At 31.6% G+C, this 18,420-nt stretch overlaps 1 protein-coding gene across 4 annotated transcripts in view; it reads right to left on the bottom strand.

The window, feature by feature from the left end:
• The window catches only part of LOC114328471 (thymosin beta), a 150,268-nt gene that overhangs the window by 61,060 nt on the left and 70,788 nt on the right, over positions 1 to 18,420 (bottom strand). For all 4 annotated transcript variants that reach the window (XM_028277327.2, XM_028277330.2, XM_028277329.2 and 1 more), the window contains exon 2: positions 4,830 to 4,983. In XM_028277327.2, coding sequence (XP_028133128.1) covers positions 4,830 to 4,983 — 154 coding nt within the window. The remainder of the gene's footprint in view (positions 1 to 4,829; positions 4,984 to 18,420) is intronic.

The following is an 18,420-nucleotide window of genomic DNA, read 5'->3' as shown; positions in this document are numbered from 1 at the left end:
TTTTTAAAGTCTCAAACAAATATTATTTACATGTACTGTTTACATTACGTAAATGGGTGACATTGCTTCTGCAATGTAGGCCACTCGTTTTGAAAACAACGAACAATTATGTTACTATTACTATTTTCATGGTCACATTCAGGTGTAGTCAATCATAACAAAACAATTACGATTTATTTATAGATACGGAGAAAGTAAAGAAGAGATTATTCATTATTCAGACATCGACATGGTTAGATAAGATACGTTGTCCACCAACTAGTTACTGTCGTATTTATTGTTCTAAATAAATATATTCTGGTAAATAGTGTTTTAACAAATTAACCCCATCATCGGGGGTAACAACCTCCGTACCACCATATGCTGACCACCATCAATCTCGAAAGTTACAATAGTTCTGACACATTATGAGAAATGAATCCAGATATATGTCCTCCTATAAACTCCACTGCAAGGAAGAATATTTGGAAAGCGAGGTCCAGGAAGAAGAATATCCTGGTTAAAGATCTGGAACCTGGTTCAACACAACATATATGCAGCTTTTCTGCGCTGCTGCAGATAAGATACAAGGTGAACGCCAACATTCGTCAAGGATAGATATAGGGAAGAAGACGATATAGAAAAATAAAAAACTGATGATTTCAGTCGACATTCAAAGTATTAAACAAAATCCTAACAAAAACTACCCAAAATATATCATAAGACACTCAGGTGTAAACGAAAAATGAGGATATGGATGTAAATCTCAAGAAACCATTCAAAATCGTACCGGTGGTTGCCAGGCATTTCTAGGAACTGATAATAAAGAAACACATCACTCCGCAGGATAGATATTTCATCACGAACTGGCGAATTAAGCTCAAAACCAACAGTCTCCCTTATTACGAATGTTCCAATCTTACCATCAAGAGAGTATGCCAACTCCAAGAAATACTGGTACCGTACTGTGCTCACAGATCAACCAGTGGCACATTATAGACCGGATACCACACTAGTTAATAAACTTATTAAATAAACACTAGCTGATGTGGTGACATCTAACAACAACATGCGTGCTAAATACAACAGGAAGAACGCCGAGTTTTTGAGATGCAAATAAAGAGACAATGGAGAATGGAAAGTGCCTAGTGGATACCTATTATTCTCTCTGCCGTTATGTCATTTCGAAGAACCTTCTACCAAACATCCAACATCTGGGACATTTGCATAATGACGCAAGCTCACACATTGCGAGAGTCACCATGGACTTCTTTAAACATGCTGGAGTCAATATTTTGCCCTGGTCCCCAAATTTATCTCCAGATTTATCCCCAATTGAACACGAGTTGGATAGATGTATTGGGGATTTCGTAATTTAGAGCATCCTCCTCAAGGCTCAAACTTTGGGAGTACTTCTGGAGGAGTTAATTAGGACACCGAACGAGATACTCCAGGAGGATATTGATCCCCTACTCAGAAGGGAGCCCAGGCACATCCAAGAGTTTGTTGTCACCGATCAACACATTATTAATTGATTTACTCTGTAAGTTGTTTTCATCATAATGAAATTTTGATCGATCGTTTATTTTGCTACCATGTATATTGTAGAAAATATTTTCAAAATATAATAATTAATAATGGGTATTCGGATTTATATGTATTAGTCTAAGACACGATATAAGGTCGATTTGCACCGATCTGTTTAATGGATAAATATTATTGGATATGTAATTTGGCATGTTAACAATTACAAAAAACAAGGGTTGCCCGATCTAATCTTGTTCTAACTATAATTAATTAATAATTATATAATGACATTTTTTTTATAAATAAAAAAAAAGTTTTTTGACCCGGGCGGATATTATTTCAGATTTTTTAGGTCATTCTAAACAAAAAAGTTCTTTTGTAATTTTTCTCCATAGTTGATCGTTTTCTAGTTATAAACAATTTAAAACTGAAAAAAAGAACGAAAGAACGATTTTCAATGCTCAAAACCATAAGTATAAAATATCATCTTTGAAATTACGAAGTACCTAAATTCAAGTTCAAACCTTATTGTATCAGTTCTTGATAAGTCTTTTGGACTTATTTCATTCTGAAACATTGTTTTTTAGTTGTTAATGCTCGTCTCCCCATAAGAAACCTTCCTCACTAACAATTAAAAAAATATGATTTACAATAAAACATAGCTAAAATTCTTATCGAGACCTGATAGGAAAAGGTTTGACCTTGAATTTTTGTATTTGACGATTACAAAAATGATTTTTTATTTGTGTTTTTGAGCCTTGAAACTTGTCATCTTTCGTTCTTTTTTCAGTTTTAAATTGGTTATAACTCGAAAACGATCAACTTTAGAGAAAAATTACAAAAGTCCTTTTTTGTTTATAATGATCCAAAAAATCTGATATAATATCTGCCCGGGTCGAATTTTTTTTTAAATTCACAAAAAAATATATAATTTTTTAATTAATAATTAATTACAGTTAGAACAAAGCTGGATCGGGAAACCCCTGTTTTTTGTAATTGATAACATGCTAAATTACATATCCAATAATTTTTATCCATTAAACAGATCGGTACAAATCGACCTTATATCGGATCCTCTACTATGTCAATTAGTCACATTAAGATAATACAAAAAAATATTAAATAAACGGTAAAATATCCTATTATCTAAAATATTTAATATAGTAATAATCAGGAAAAATTCAGAAAAAAAAAGGTTAGACACGGCACAGGGCAACCAGAATAAAAGAATAATTTCATTCTACTCGCTAAAGAGTTTTATACGAAATTTATAACTATATTTACATGTAAAAAAGAATGAACTTGAATATTGAGTGAATCATGACACTGAAAGATGCGAAGATACAGTTTAATTTTGGATACTATGATTCACATCCAAAGCAGGCTCGTCTTATCCATTCAATAGAATCTACAAAATATGTTGCACCTTTTGGATGCGATTAATTTAGCATCAGCCATATTAAATTACAGTTTTCAGACGTTTGATAAACTACCTTGACAAGCGAAACAAAGAAGTAAGTGTTTGCCAAATGGCAAATATTAAAAATAACCTCTGCAAGAACTCGTCAGAACCTCGAAATCTTCAAAAATAGACACCCCCGGCAGACGACAACATATTTCTTGTCGGCCTTTTCACATTCTATAAAACCTCGAGTTAGATTTATCGTATGGATTTGCTACAAAGAGGACACTTCAAATTTATTACGGACATGACGTGGTTAAGGAATACCGATACTGATCATGAATTCAAAAATTGTAAATACATACTCCACACAAATACCCTTACCAAATAAAATTACTGAAACTGTCTTTCGGTCCTTTTCCTTGACGAAGGGAAGGTAAATGCGTGGCCTAAGCGTCCTCTATTTGCTTTCTCCTACTTTCGTCGTCTCTTGTGATTATATATAAATGCGTGGCCTAAGCTTCCTCTATTTGCTTTCTTCTACTTTCGTCGTCTCTTGTGATTATATATTGTAAAATCCGGAGATATGGGATGCAGCCAGAAAGCAGTTTATTAACGAAAAGTCTTGGATTTAAAATATTGTTTATTATATTTTTATTTCAATTATTCTAATTGTTTAAAAGGTAGTAAACTTTGCATCTGGGGCTTTTCGTTGTTTTCCTCGTAATACGAGAGATGTCGCTGAATTGCGTCTCAGAGGTGGGTTCATTGCATTGCGATAGTTTGCCTTAAATTGGCAGAATTGTTTGTATTTCCTTCAGAGTTGAGACTTCTGAGCTTCACCGATGAGGCATAAGGATGCTGAAATAGCTATATGGAGATGGTGGTCCAACTCTGAATCAAATATAAACAAAACCTGCCTTGATCTTTTTTAAAATTACTGAAATAGTAAATTTAATAGAAGATGTAGATAGACTAATAATTCAAATTATCAGATATTATAATAGGTAGTCTGATAAAAGTAACCTCCTTTAGCGATTTGAGCGCTGCAATCTCACAAAAAAATTGGTTCTAGAAAGTCTAATTTTTTTGTCTAATGTTCCACCACTTAAAATTCGAAATAAACCTCATTTTCGTTTTCAGCACCATTAAAAACATAAAGTATGACCATAATTACCCATTCAAAACACCGTGGTCAGCATCTAGAGAAAAAAGCATTTTTTTGAGGGGAGTGCCACTCGTCTATAAAATCCATAACTTTTTCCTATTGGATATTTTGACTTGAAATTTTCCAGAAAACTTCTCCATGACTTATGTTTTAATGTTGTGTTGGTTAAAATTATAAACTAAAAAGTTTGTCACTCAACTTTTTTAAGTAAACATGAAACTAACGAAATCTGACGACAAAATGTTTAAAAATTAACAACTCCTCTTTTAATTTTTTTAAACATTTCGAACAAATTTCATTGCTATCTAAATACTTCAAAGATTATACAGTAAAATTTTTAAAAGGAAATATTTACAGCGACCGAAAATACTGCGAGTTAAATTTGAAAAATCATCAAAGTTGATTTTTCGCATTACTGCTAAAATTTGATTTTTGAACATGTTCAGCGAACTTAAAAACATAAAGAATGATCAAAACTTGCCATTCACCTGTCATGGTCGCTTTTTCGATTTCTAAGCCTCAAATTAGGGGTGTGTCGTTCGCCTACTACGGCATATAGTTTATTCCAATTATAGCAATATTCGTAACTTCTGACGAGCAGTTCATACCCATTACACAAATAATAAATGTCTAAATTAATATGAGATTTAAAAATAGTGGTTCCCTTTTCATATAACAGATAAAAATTATTTCACAGAAAAGCTCAGCTTCTTATCTTATACAGAAAAGTTTATTAAATATTGAATCTCTTACCTTCAGCTGATGGTAGAACTACTTTTTCGTGTGTATCAGCGTTTTTAAGATTGCTTGATTTGAATGTTTCTAATTCACTCTTGAGGTCACCTGCTACTTTGGGAAGGTCTTTGAGTGCTGGTGGGGCTGGGGCAGCTGGTACTGTGCAAGACATCTGAAAAGAAAACGAATTCGTTAAAATGGCAATATTTACACTTAAACAGGACAATAAAAATAAAAAGGTTGTAGAAAATTGCAAATAAGTCAAATAAAGATATTGAATTGAAAATTGAAAATAGCTGTTCACGTGAACTCACAATGGTTTGACTCAGCCATATTGTCTTTTTAAATTAAAAGAAATTAGGATGTAAATTTATTAATTTTAAGGGGTTTTTATACCCAAGATCTGTGGCTGTTGCCCAGTATCTATGTTTTTTATTGTGTTGTTTGTGTTGAATGATAAAAAATTACACACTATAAAAAAATTTTTTTTTAGAACATACACATGTTTGCCGATTTGACCCAAATAAAGATATGTTTACTGTTTCTGGCATGTTTCCTTTCGTTATAGCAATTTTCTTTCACAAAAATGTAGCCCATTTAAAAAAAAAAGAAGTCATTGAAATATAATCAAAAGTACAAAAATAACTTACATTTGAAAATATTTCGTCCGAATTCGAAATAGTCTATGTATATTATAATATACATTTGATCAATAACGCGACTACGAATATTTGATCTAATATGGATCATTAAACTAATTGTTACACCAGTATTGTATATAAAGTTGAGAAACTTAATATGAGTAAGATAGGCCTATCTGTACTCCATCTGGTCTCGGTGACTTTCTAGACATTGAAACTAGACACCGAAAACCTGAGGAAAGAAAATGTAAGACAGAACTACAGGACAGAAATAACTCACATTGATAAACACAAACAACCTAGACAGTAAACATTTGGAAACAATAGGGAACTTGCATATGTTTTTTATTACATAATAATGTTCAGTTTTGTTTAAAAGTGAGATTTCCAAAATTTCACGCCTCAAAAACTCATAATAACTTCGAAGTACAAATTTAAAATCTGCTGTGTATTTAAACCATTTCAAACGACCCAAAAAGCGCGCGAACACTTGTGTCGTCGCATCATTATATTTTATAATGACATTTATCCTATGTCATTGTAATAATATAAAATATATGTCTTAACAAAAACACTCAAATATTAGTCAGAAATAGCAACTATCAAAATATTTATAAAACTGAGTGTCATAACGAATGCTAAACCTAATGGATTAATGGCGAGGACATCCAATACTTTAAAGATATGACGTCACGACCAATGAGGGCGCGTTTTGGGCTGTCTGCTATAATTTGAATTTTCTCTCGATTTTAATCGTTAACTTGTGTATTTTAACCCCCTTACCGTATTTTTTATTGCCATTTAGTTTGATCTAATTTCTACGGAGTTATTGTAATTGTTGATAAGCTTAAAAAGTGCTATTTATTAACAAATACTTTTGTGTATATCAATGTAATTTTTTTTACTTTTTTTATAGGCGGCTATTAGTATATGTACATCTAAACGAAGGAAATAGGCGCTAGATTATTGAGATCCATTCAGCCAAATTAACTGGACCAGCCTCAGAAATTAGCTAGTTTTTCAAAAAATTTTATAAACAATTTCAAAAAAACTATTTAACAGATCTGGACCATTTTTTGCACACCATTCAAACACCATAATATTTAAGTTTAGGTATATTTAAACAAATTTTAATAAACAATAAAATTTATTAACAATATTCAAAAACAGCGATTTTGTCCTCCGTTTTGCAATAACTTTTTTGTTTATTAACCGATTTTCATTTAGTGTATCTCATGCGATGTATCTTTTTTCTGAAAAAGTTACCTGTGGACGTCAAATCTCTAAATAAACAAGTTTTTAAGTTATGAGCAAAAAACTAAGTTTGAAGTTTTGATTGTTTATTTAAAAATTGTTCCACAAAAATTGATGAATCCCTAGATGGTAGTCTTTTTGTGATATCTCATACTACACATTTCAACTGTCAAACCCGTTATGTCGAGTAAAAACCTAACTTGATTGGCCAATATTTCTTATTAACGCTTTGATTGTTAGATTATAACCCAAATATGTTTATTATAAAAAGTATTTTAACAGTGATTTCCGATATGCAGTCGACTCGCGATAACTCAAACATTGATAACTCAAAAGTCCCGTTTGAATGCTATTCCATTATGAAGAATAATTTAATCCCTACTCGTATATCTGGAACACATACCTTGATAACTCAGAACGGAATATGAAAACTGGTATGTCCATTTACCTCTAACTCAGTCGTAACTTGCCGAATTTTAACCCTCACGGTTGAAGGCCATGTTTGTTTATTTTCTTGATCACATATTTGTCACGTTCAGTCCTCAGTTTTAACCCAACGAAAACATGTCGAGTTTACAAAAGACTAAAAAACTTCGGCAATTGCGAAAGAGTTCGACAAAGAGCACGCTGTCCCCCATACTTAAAGTTAAGGTTACAATTTTAGCGAATTCAACCCAATCAAACTGTTGGTCGAAATCAGCTTAATATCAAAATTACATATCGCACTGAGATGGTTAAACTTTTAACCGAAATGTGTCTTTATCGTCAAATCCTGAAGATATCTATACTAAATTTAAAATCAAGATGCAATAGAAATAAACAAACCAAGACACGTTAACAGAGCCGGATTTAAGGCAGTGGGGGCCCCTGGGCGGAATTGGTGTGGGGCCCTACCTCCTACCATTAAACAAATTGTTGTTATGACTATGGTATGGTTAAAGTTCGGGTACTTTTCGAGAATTTTTAACTGAAAATTCCTTGATTATGTCGGGCATGTCTAGTTGCTTTAAGGCATTGTGTTCAATGCTCATTATAAAGAGATGGTTCAAACGCTCTTGATCTATCATAGACCAAAGTCGATTTTTAATTAACTTAAATTTTTAGAATGATCTCTCTCCACTGCAGTTAGTTACCATCAGAACTGAATATAAACGAAGTGTCACTAGAACGTTTGGAACCGCATCATTCACATTTTTCTCTTTTAACCCTGCGTCGGTACATTTGAAGTTCTTTACTTATATTTGATGAGCCGATTTCCTCTTTAAATGAATTGAAAAATTCTACAAATTGTACTAGTTCGACACCTAGTTTTTTATCTAATTATTGCTATAATTGTCGGTAAGCTTCAATTTCATTGGAAGTTAAATTTTCCAAATAATGTAAAAATCCAAAATTGGAATGAATGAATCCATATGCCGAAAGCTTATGACTTGAAGAGGAAATGAAGTGATCTATAGTAGCTATAAAATTTTGAGTCCTAAATTTCTCTGATGTTGTCATTTCAGTCTCTGAAATATTCCTTAAAAGAATATAAATTTTTTAATTGATTTAAGTGGCGCCACTCCTGAATTAAGGCCAATATTTGGATCTTGGAGAATACGACTTGTGCTGTTTGTCCTCTCTAAGATTTCATTCCAAAATATTGCAAATATCCCTGTTTTAAGTAAACACACTCGATTATACAAACCATTTTTGTATCGCTACGAGTTTCAAATTGTTGCCCACCGTCTTTTGAAATTTTGGATAATACTCCTTTAATCTGATTATAACCTTTAACTAGTTCTTTTGCGGCATCACTTCTAGACGACCGTCTAGTAGTATGTACTCTTTTTTAGGAACAATAATATTTCTGCAATGGTCGGCGTTGCTCTCGCTTAAAGACGTTTTTAAACATTCGATTAACAAGTTGTATCTATATGTAGAGGAAGTGAAAAATACATAGGGTTCATACAGTCCTTCCAAGAAATCAAAGAATTCTATGGCAGCAGGACAACACTTAGCTGCAGCTTTAGCAACTAAATTTAGAGAGTGGGCGACACATGGAATCTACAACGCCAAGATATTATGTTATCTAAATTTTAGCTGAACACCATTGTATTTTCCACTCATAACTGACGCATTGTCGTAGGACTGTCCCATGCAGCTTTTCAAATCGATATCATCTTCTTGCAAGGATGTCATTAAAAAATTAAATATATCTTCTGCTTTATGACCGTAATTTGCCAAAAATACATTTTTAATAGGAGAGAAACCTTCCATATAACGAAATATTATAGTTAATTGACTTTTTTTTATTTATTTATTGTTCATACATATGACCTGGCCTCTAGTGACTAATCCAGGTCGTTTTTTTCCTGATGGGATTACAGATATATTTTTTTTTATATATTTTTACATTTTTCACTAAACTACTAAATCCATAATCTATTAATTACATTTAACAAATTTAAAGAAACAATATATATTTGTTAACATATTTTTGGTACTATCAACTCCCTTCTAAGTTATAAAGACAGTCCCTCTATTTTCAGAAGAGAGTTGGTAGTTTTTTTATTGTTTATTGAATTATTATTTTTATTTATTTATTTTATATTGAATTATTATTATTATAATTGTGAATATCTATTTTTGAATTTATATTTTAACTTTATCTTACTCAACTTCATCAGGGTTGGATTATTTGTTGTCTTTTTCTATTATTATAAATTTCTTGTTGTTTTTTAGATATTATTTCTGTTAGATTGTTTAATATTCCAAAATATTCTTCATTTTGTAATATGTCTCTTATTTCAATTCTTTCTAATCTTCTTCTCATTTCTCTATGTTCTTCATTTTCTATAGTATTTTCACAATGTAACACTATATGTTCTGGTGTAACAATATGCATCATCTTTTAAGTTAAATCTTTCCAAATATGTTGGGTACGGTCCATGTCCCGATAAAAAGTGTACTAAACCTTGTTTTGGATTAAAATAATTTGGAATGTTTTCTAATATTGGTATAAAATTGTATAAACGTCTAGATTTTGTTGAATTTTCCCATTCATTTTGTCTTTTTCTATTTATTATTTCTTTTAATTCTCTTTTATTTCTTATATCTAATCCTATTATTTGTATTATTTTTTCATATTTTTCTTTTTTTAGCCAATAATTACATGCTCTTTTTTGTGTTCCTAAATGCATTGGCATTACTCCAGTTAAAACTGTGAGTACCTGTGTTGCAGTTGTTGCAGTTATGCATGATCTTTGTTGCCTTTTCACAGACACAACTCATGTGTTTTGTAAATAATTTTTGTTCGTCTATTATAATACCTAAATATCTTGTTTCCTTTTTTCTTTTTATTGTTTTCCCTCTAAAATTTATAATTGGATCTCTTTCTAAATTTCCTTTTATTAAACTATATGTTGTTTTTGAATCTGATATTGTTAATTTTACTTTATTCATCCAATCATTTACTCTTATTAATACTTCATTTGATTTATTTTCTAATTCTCTTCTTGAGTTTGCATCTATGATCAACAACAAATCATCTGCATATGCTATGCTTCCAAGCACTTCAGGATATATAGTCAATTGTTCCAACAGTTTCTCTAGCATTACATCCCAGAACATAGGTCCACATACTGATCCTTGTGGACATCCTTTTGTGATATGTTTTGTCTTTTTTCCTGTTGGACAGCTTAGGCTTGCATATCGGTCTTGACAGTAGTTTCTTAGACTTCCGTACAGATTCTTTGGACATCTCATTCTTCGAAGTCTTTCAAAGAATGACGGCCACCAAAGATTGTCAAAAGCCCCAGACACGTCTATAAAGATCATTAAAATATACTTTTTTATGCTTTCATTTACTATTTCAAATACTTTATTTATTGCATCTTCTGTTGATCTACCTTTCCTAAAACCATACTGACCAGGATGTAATCCAATTTCTGTTCTTATTTGATATCATTTTTTACATAGTAATTTTTCTTGTAATTTTCCCATTGTATTCAATAAACATACCGGTCTATATGATTTCGGTAAGGCAGGATCTTTATCTTCCCCTTTATGTATTATTATAACTTCTGCTTGTTTAAAATTATTGGGAAACCTTCTTTGTCTAAGACATTCATTATATAATGATGTTGGTACTGGAATTATTTGTTCCGACAATGCTTGAAGTATTTCAACATGAATATTATCCGGTCCAGGTGCCTTCTTTCTTTTCATTTCTCTCATACTTTTATATACTTCTTCTTCTGTGAATTCCTCTATTTCTCTTTCTTCTTCTATTTGGTATTCTTGTATCATTTCTTCTCTTATATTTCTTTGTTCTAATGTTTCTCCTTGTAATTTATCTGGAGGTAATAATATATTAAGTAATGTTTCGGCCGATTCTTCCCAATTTTCTGTAAATGTTCCATCTTCTTTTTTTAAAGTAGAAAGCATTGTCGGACATCTCATTTTTTTAGAAACTATTTTATATGGTATTCCCCACATATCTAATTCTAAGTGTCTTGATACGAAGGTTTCTTAACTTTTAGCTTTTGTTGTTTTTATTTCTTGTTTATATTCTTGTTTTAGTCTTCTATACTCACCTAGAAGGATTTGCCTCCCAAGATAGATACCACATCGTTGATATCGCTTTCGCGCATATCTAACTCTGCTTCTCATTCTTGTGAGGTTTTCCTTCCAGGCTGAGTTTTTACTTTACTATTTTCTTTTATTTTTGGTATTGCGATATCCATTGCTTTTTTAATTTGTTTGGTTAATTCTTTTGTTGCAATATTTATATTAGATCCCCTTTGTACCAGACAAGGTGGTCGAAACTCAGACTTTAATAGTTCATAATTTGCTTTACCTATATTGTATCTCACCGAAGATATTTCCATATTACGTGGATTCAGGTTATTAAGATTGAAAGTTATAAGGTTGTGATCACTTATTGTTGCATGCTCCATCACTTTCCAATCCTTAATTAGGTGTGCTATTGCAACATTTGATATTGTTATATCTATATTGCTAGCCGCACCAGCTCTGTTCTGAAAAGTTGGTGGGTTTCCTGGTTTATTGTGTACTATCAACTCTAGTTCATTAATCATATCTTCTACTAATAATCCTCTTTGATCTGTTTGAGTTGAATTCCACAATATTGATTTTGCATTTACGTCTGCTACAACTATAACTTTTTCCTCTATACGCTATAAATATAGCTCTTATCTTTTCCACGTATTCATCAATATCTTCACAGAACTGACAATATAGGTTAGCTATGATTTTACCTGCTTTTGTTAGCAATTCTACACAGATACAGTGTCGATCACTAAATTGTTTTAGAATTAGAAGTCTCATATTTTTATTGAATAATACGGTTACCGCCATTGGATTTTCTCCTATGCTTGCACATTGTGCAGTAATTGGCATATGTTGAATTTTTCCTAGTCTTGTATATGGTTCTTGAATGCAAACCATATCAAGACTATTTTCTTCAGCTGTTTTTCTTATTTCATTTAGTACTGTGATACTTCTCATACCATTTATTTGTCCTATTTTTATATTGAATGTTTTATTTGTCATTAATTAAGTTTGTTTGTTTTTTTTTATTAATTTCATTTTGGTTTCCGTGTATATTAGAATTGAATAAATTTTCATTTTTAGTATTTCATCACCATATCTGTGTATTTTATTATTTTTAATTATTTTATCTGAGTTTATTTCCTGATATAATAATTTTTATTATTTTTAAAGTATTTTTGTTTTATATTATGATTTATATTTTTTGTATTTTTAGCATTTAAAGTACGATTTTTTGTTCTCATGACTCTGTTTTTAACCATTGCATCACATTGGTTTTTATGTTTTTGAAATTTTTGATTTTTTACCATATTAATTTTTAATGTTATAAAATTTAATTTTAATTTAATTTTAATTTTCATTTTAATTAAATTTTAAATAATATTTATGTACCATAGTCTGTTTTTTGAATTAGACGATTTAAAAGTATAGCATAAGTTGTACAATTTTTATTTTCTTTATTACATTGTTTTCCTCTGTGTTTGCAAGGTATGCATACCTTTGGCTGTCCTGTTTTATTACAATTTTTTCTTTCGTGATTTTCAACACAATGGTTACATGTTGTTTCTTTATTACAGTGTTTACTTACGTGTCCTAGATCATTACATTTATTACATTTTGCTACCACTATGTAATCTTTTGTGTTTACACTTGTAAAAGCAACATATGTTTTATTTATTATTAATTGTTTTCTTATATTAGGTGATACTTCTAATACATAATGGACCGTAGATTTCTCTCTTGGTCCTGTCTTAAATTTTAATTTACAATTGTTTGTAAAGTCTTCTTTTGTTATATTTTCAAAATTTTGAGTATATATTTTATTTAATATAATTTCTTCTTTTTCGTTGCTTGCTAATCATACATTATTACTAGTGGTTTTCTTTTTTTTTTTGAAGTTCACATTTAAATGTTTCCTTTATTTTTTCATTATTTTTTATTTTTTCAATGTCTTCTAGTGTTGGAGTTTCAATTATTAATACTTTTCCTGATGTTCTCATTTTGTTTATTTTTAATTTATTTTTTTCTGGATCTAGTACTTTCGTAAGTTCTTCTTGTACTTTTCTTACTTTTGTAAGTTAATTGACTGACAAAAATTATTCTATGTGAATAATGTGCTGATTTTTTTAAGTTTGGGGCTTTGTTGGGGCCCCGGGCAGCTGCCCAGCTTGCGCCTCCTTAAATCCGGCCCTGCACGTTAAATGCTACTAGGAGCACTCCCGAATCATAATTTACAATGTATATAGGTACATTGTAAATCCCAAATCAGGATTACCAAAGTTTATACATTGTAAATTATTATTCGGGAGTGCTCCTAGTAGCATTTAACGTGTCTTGGTTTGTTTATTTCTACTGCATCTTGAATGTAAATTTAGTATAATACTGACCACGTTACTAATCAGGGTGTTTTATTAAGAATACAAAAAGAAAAAGAGCTTTAACCACAATAAAAACAGCCAAAATCGAATACCTCTGTCACATCATGAGGAACAGCGAAAGATATGGACTGCTGCAATTAATTTTACAGGGATAAGTAGGAGGAAAACGAGGAGTCCTCGAGGACGAGGAGGCGAAGGATTTCCTGGGTGAAAAATCTCAACCACAAAATATTTTCAAAGCAGTGTGCAAAGTACAGATTGCCCTGATAACCGCCAACATCAGAAACGGATAAGCACTACAACAAGAAGAAAGTAACCTATTACTCATTTATCTAGTTCTTATTTCTAGTTCGTATATCGCTTTCCTCCCAGTATACTGAATTTTTACTTGCAAAAAAAATTCAAATATTGAATTTTCACCCAAGTTTCTAATATAAATATGCTTCTTATCTTTATACAACCGTAATGTTTTAAACAAAGGCGTAGTATACTTAATTATTAAGGTCTATTAACGAGCACACTAATTATACCTATACCCAACGGTACATAAACCAATGTTTGCAACTAAAACAGTAGCTGCTTTGTGAGCAAGTTATAAACAAATTTCCAACTACAAAATCAACTGCGATCTAGCTGTAACGCAAATATTGAACGGATAATCCTTATGTTTGATAGAGATGAGCAGTATTTCGCAATCCGTTAATTTGCTAAAAAATGTTTCCTTTTAGTTAGGAAAGACATACAGTCGGAAAAATAAAAGAATAACCATGAACGAACAAATAAAACACGCTGTATTTTTCTCTCACCGTGTCACAAAGAAAATTGTCCAGTGCAAGTACATGTAACAATAATTATTACATGTACTTACGCTGGCCAATTTTTTGTGTGACACGGTGACAGGAAAATACAGCGTGTTTTATATGTTCGTTCATGGGTATTCTTTCATTTTTCCTACTGTATATCATAATTATTCACAGTTCTTAACAAAATCAAAACGTTTCTTGTAATTCCGCAATTGTACAGATTATCTCATCACAATAAATCACATTAATTTGACGTCAGGAAGTCAGTTTTTATGTCAAGTCAGATTGATCCTATCAAAAATGAAAGTTTTATATTTAGCAGAATGCTTCCCAACAACTTTTACTTAGTGAATCATACTACAGAAAATGTGTTCTCTCTGTAGACTGTCTTTCAAAAAGCATAGTAACACAGAACACAGGTCGACAAAATTTGACCAATATTCAGACACAGAGATGAGAATATAGTTTTCAAAAAATTTTTGTGCGCATCGTGATATAATTTTTCTCTCAGAAACTGTTACAACCGTCTGAACGTATGCCTCAATCTGTTAAACGATTTTTCTCGATTTTAAACTTTTAAATTTTGCTCTCAGAAACTGTTACAACCGTCTGAACGTATAGTATGCCTCAATATTTTAAACGACGTTGAGTTTACTAAGATATCTTCCTTTTTAGTACACAATAATTGTGCTTAACTGATCGAAACAAGACCCCTTTAACACTATCAACCCCTACAAATCACTTCTTTTAAATAATTGCTAATTTTTGTATTAAAAGGAAATCGCGTACAGTAAGCCAGTTTACTCGTCAAACCAAAACACCCTTAAACCAACCAACTTCTGTAAACATGCTTTTCTAGTCCACAAGCAGGCATTCGAAAAAGGTTACCTGTTTGAGGTGTTATGCGTATTATTTTAGGAAAGAAAAAATGGCCACACAACCTCAAAATGGCCAAAAATTTCAGGCTTGTCGGCTTGTGCAATTATGTAACAGTTAACTCCTATAAATTCACATTTGGGACTGGTATGAGCATTTCGATTTATTTACAGCCAATACCTGAGTCTAAACTTCTAGTGAGAACAATAATCAAACTCAATAGATATTAAAAGCAGGTGACACATTGTTGAAAAAATAACACCAAGCCAATTTTTTTTAAATTTCTTTCTTGCCATACAAATGTTACATTTTGCTGGGATATCTTCCTGATTTGACGAAGTAAGTCTACGTTATTGTAATTTTTTGTCTAACATTAACTTTGACTTTTTGTCAAAGTTTTTTCCACATATTTCTTTTGCTACAATGGAGTTTTTTTGGCTTATTTCAGATGCCCCTGATGATTTGATGATGCTAAGTTAGCGAAAGTATACTTGGGCAAGATTTAATTAAACTATATGCTCGATATCTGCCTTTTATTCCTATAAATTCAACCTACTTCTATTTTTTAGATTCCTTAATGATTTTGGTAATGTTTTTTCAGGGGATTCGACCAATGAACTGTCAATACGGATGGAATAGGCACGAAGAAAATTAATGCAGGCACGATACAAGAGAGAGGTCCTAGAGAGAGACAGACAAGGTGCTGGAAATTTTGACAGGCCGTGTAATTTCAGTTGCCTATATAAACTTAAATCGAGGAAATGGACCTCATATTTTTTTTAACTTGGTATGGGCTGATGGGCCAGTATTTCCAAATTTAAATACTTTTTTGTATTTAAATACGTCAGAATTCTCTTCTTCATTAAAAGAAGTACTGGTTTTAATCTGTCTTTTTGTCATTGTCATTAAGTGATAAACAATAAAATTACTTATATTTATTAAATATATCATGGCGCAGTTCTAAAACCTACAAACTAGAATATGCCAAAAACAAAGACTAAAACCAGTACTTCTTTTAATGAAAAAGATAGTTCTGACGTATTTAAATACAAATGAAGGGATTTAATGCGGTCAGAATGAGAGCAATAGCCAGGGAAAGAGGGAAGATAATCGCCATCTTTCGTAAACAAACAAATTGGTAGACGGTAGTTGAAGGTTGTAGCAATAAATATTTTACATCAAAAGACATGAGAGACTATTTGTAGAGGATTGAAATCTATATTAAAAACAACTGTTAAAATTTAAACATATTCCAAAATTTTGTTAAAAATGTTATTCAGTTTTCAAATTAACATGCCAAAGTTAAGTTAGGCCACACACAGTGCAATAACACTCGGACACTGGGCCACAATTTAATAATATTTCTTTCGAATTTAACTCTTTATTATAAAGCTTTTTCAAAGAAGTGGCACACGAAAGTTAAAAATATGGAACACAGAGAAATGGAAAAATAAAAAGCATTTGTGTATTACAACAAACATGCTAAAAAGTAAAAAAGTTACGAGTCAATTAAAATAAGTAGGTACTATAAAGTAACGGTTCAAGATAAGAGAAATAAACTATGGAATGGAATAGGTGAAATAGGAGACAACAAAAAATAATAACATTATAAAAACGCGAAGTTATAGACTTTTAAGAACCAGAAGATTTATTAAAAAGTCAAAACGAACTGTCAATACTGATTCAATAGGGTCCATTTATATAGGCAACTCAAATTACACGGCCTGTCAAATTTTCCAGCACCTTGTCTGTCTCTCTCTAGAACCTCTCTCTTGTATGTTGGTGGCAATCTAGCTTCACTATTTGAATGGGACAGGGCCATTCCATCCGTATTGACAGTTCATTGGGTTCGACACAACATTGTCATTTTTGACAAAAAAAAATGTGTGCCTAACCCAATGAACTGTCAACACCGATGGAATGGGCAAGAAGTGAATTTAATGACGCCAGGATGAGATAGCGCTAGTCAGGGAAGGAGGGAAGATAATGGCCATCTTTCCTAAACAAAAAATTTATTGTGGTAGTCAGCGTTGCCAGCTTGGGGTATTTTTCCATAATTTTGGAGTAATTTGAAAGCGTCTAGAGGAATTTTTCTAAGCAGAAATGGTTGTGGAGGGACAATTATGAGATATTTTAAGGGGTCATAGTAAATTAAATTTGCGTATATACGTAGAACTGTATAATTATACTCTCATATAATCGAAGACGATAGGACCTATGAATTATTTCCAAGGCCCTCTGTTGATAAATAGTATAATTTTGGTTTACTGTTCTCTACATTTGACTACTAATTTATTAAAATGCGTCAAAAATTTAAATTTAAGGGGTTTGAGCTTCAATTTGAGGGAATTTCAGTTTCTAAGTGGGGGATTTATAAAACCACATCTGGCAACTCTGGTCATTATGATAATATCCAACCAATGAAGAAGTCAAATTTTCCCTGACAAGCTCTGTCTCTCTCTAGGACCTCTCACTTGTATGTTGGCCGCAATGTCGCTTCACTGTTTAAATGGGATGGGGCCATTCCATCCGTGTTGACAGTTCATTGGCCTAACCATAGCCATATCTATGACTACAATCACGTTTTAAAATCAAATACACGAAAAAAAAACAAGAACGAATATTTTTTTTTTCTTTCTCTGATTCTGGCTTTGGTTTAGAACTAGAACCTTTAGCCACGTAATTGTATAACTTTCAGGGGAGTAATGTGTAGTGTGTGTGTTGAGTAAGTGTCTTGTTACTTTGCAAAGTCGACGTCATTGTCTTTGCAAAGAAACGCTAATTGTTTCCGAACGTCTGCGGTCCCTCCGGTGAGTAGAACGAATATTAATGTGCTAAAAAATCACGAGACTGCTCATCTCTAGTATGAATGTTACTCCTAATTGGGTAAGTCAACGCTCAGCAGACTGTAAACATAACGATCCAAAAACCGTAATGAATTAAATATAAAAGAATAAAAAATAAATTGAGTGTTTAAATAAGTATTAAAGCATGTTAGGTCTAATTAGAACACATTTTTGAGTTTTAAATTTAGTTACACTTTGTGAGTTTACTATGAACGGTTTCCGGATCACGAATAAAAATTGCTATAAAAAAATTTAGA

This window comes from Diabrotica virgifera, chromosome 7, assembly GCF_917563875.1.
Source record: "Diabrotica virgifera virgifera chromosome 7, PGI_DIABVI_V3a".
NCBI classification, from domain to species: domain Eukaryota; kingdom Metazoa; phylum Arthropoda; class Insecta; order Coleoptera; family Chrysomelidae; genus Diabrotica; species Diabrotica virgifera.
Note: the sequence above shows the minus strand (reverse complement) of the source record. Positions and strands in the feature narration are given on the sequence as shown.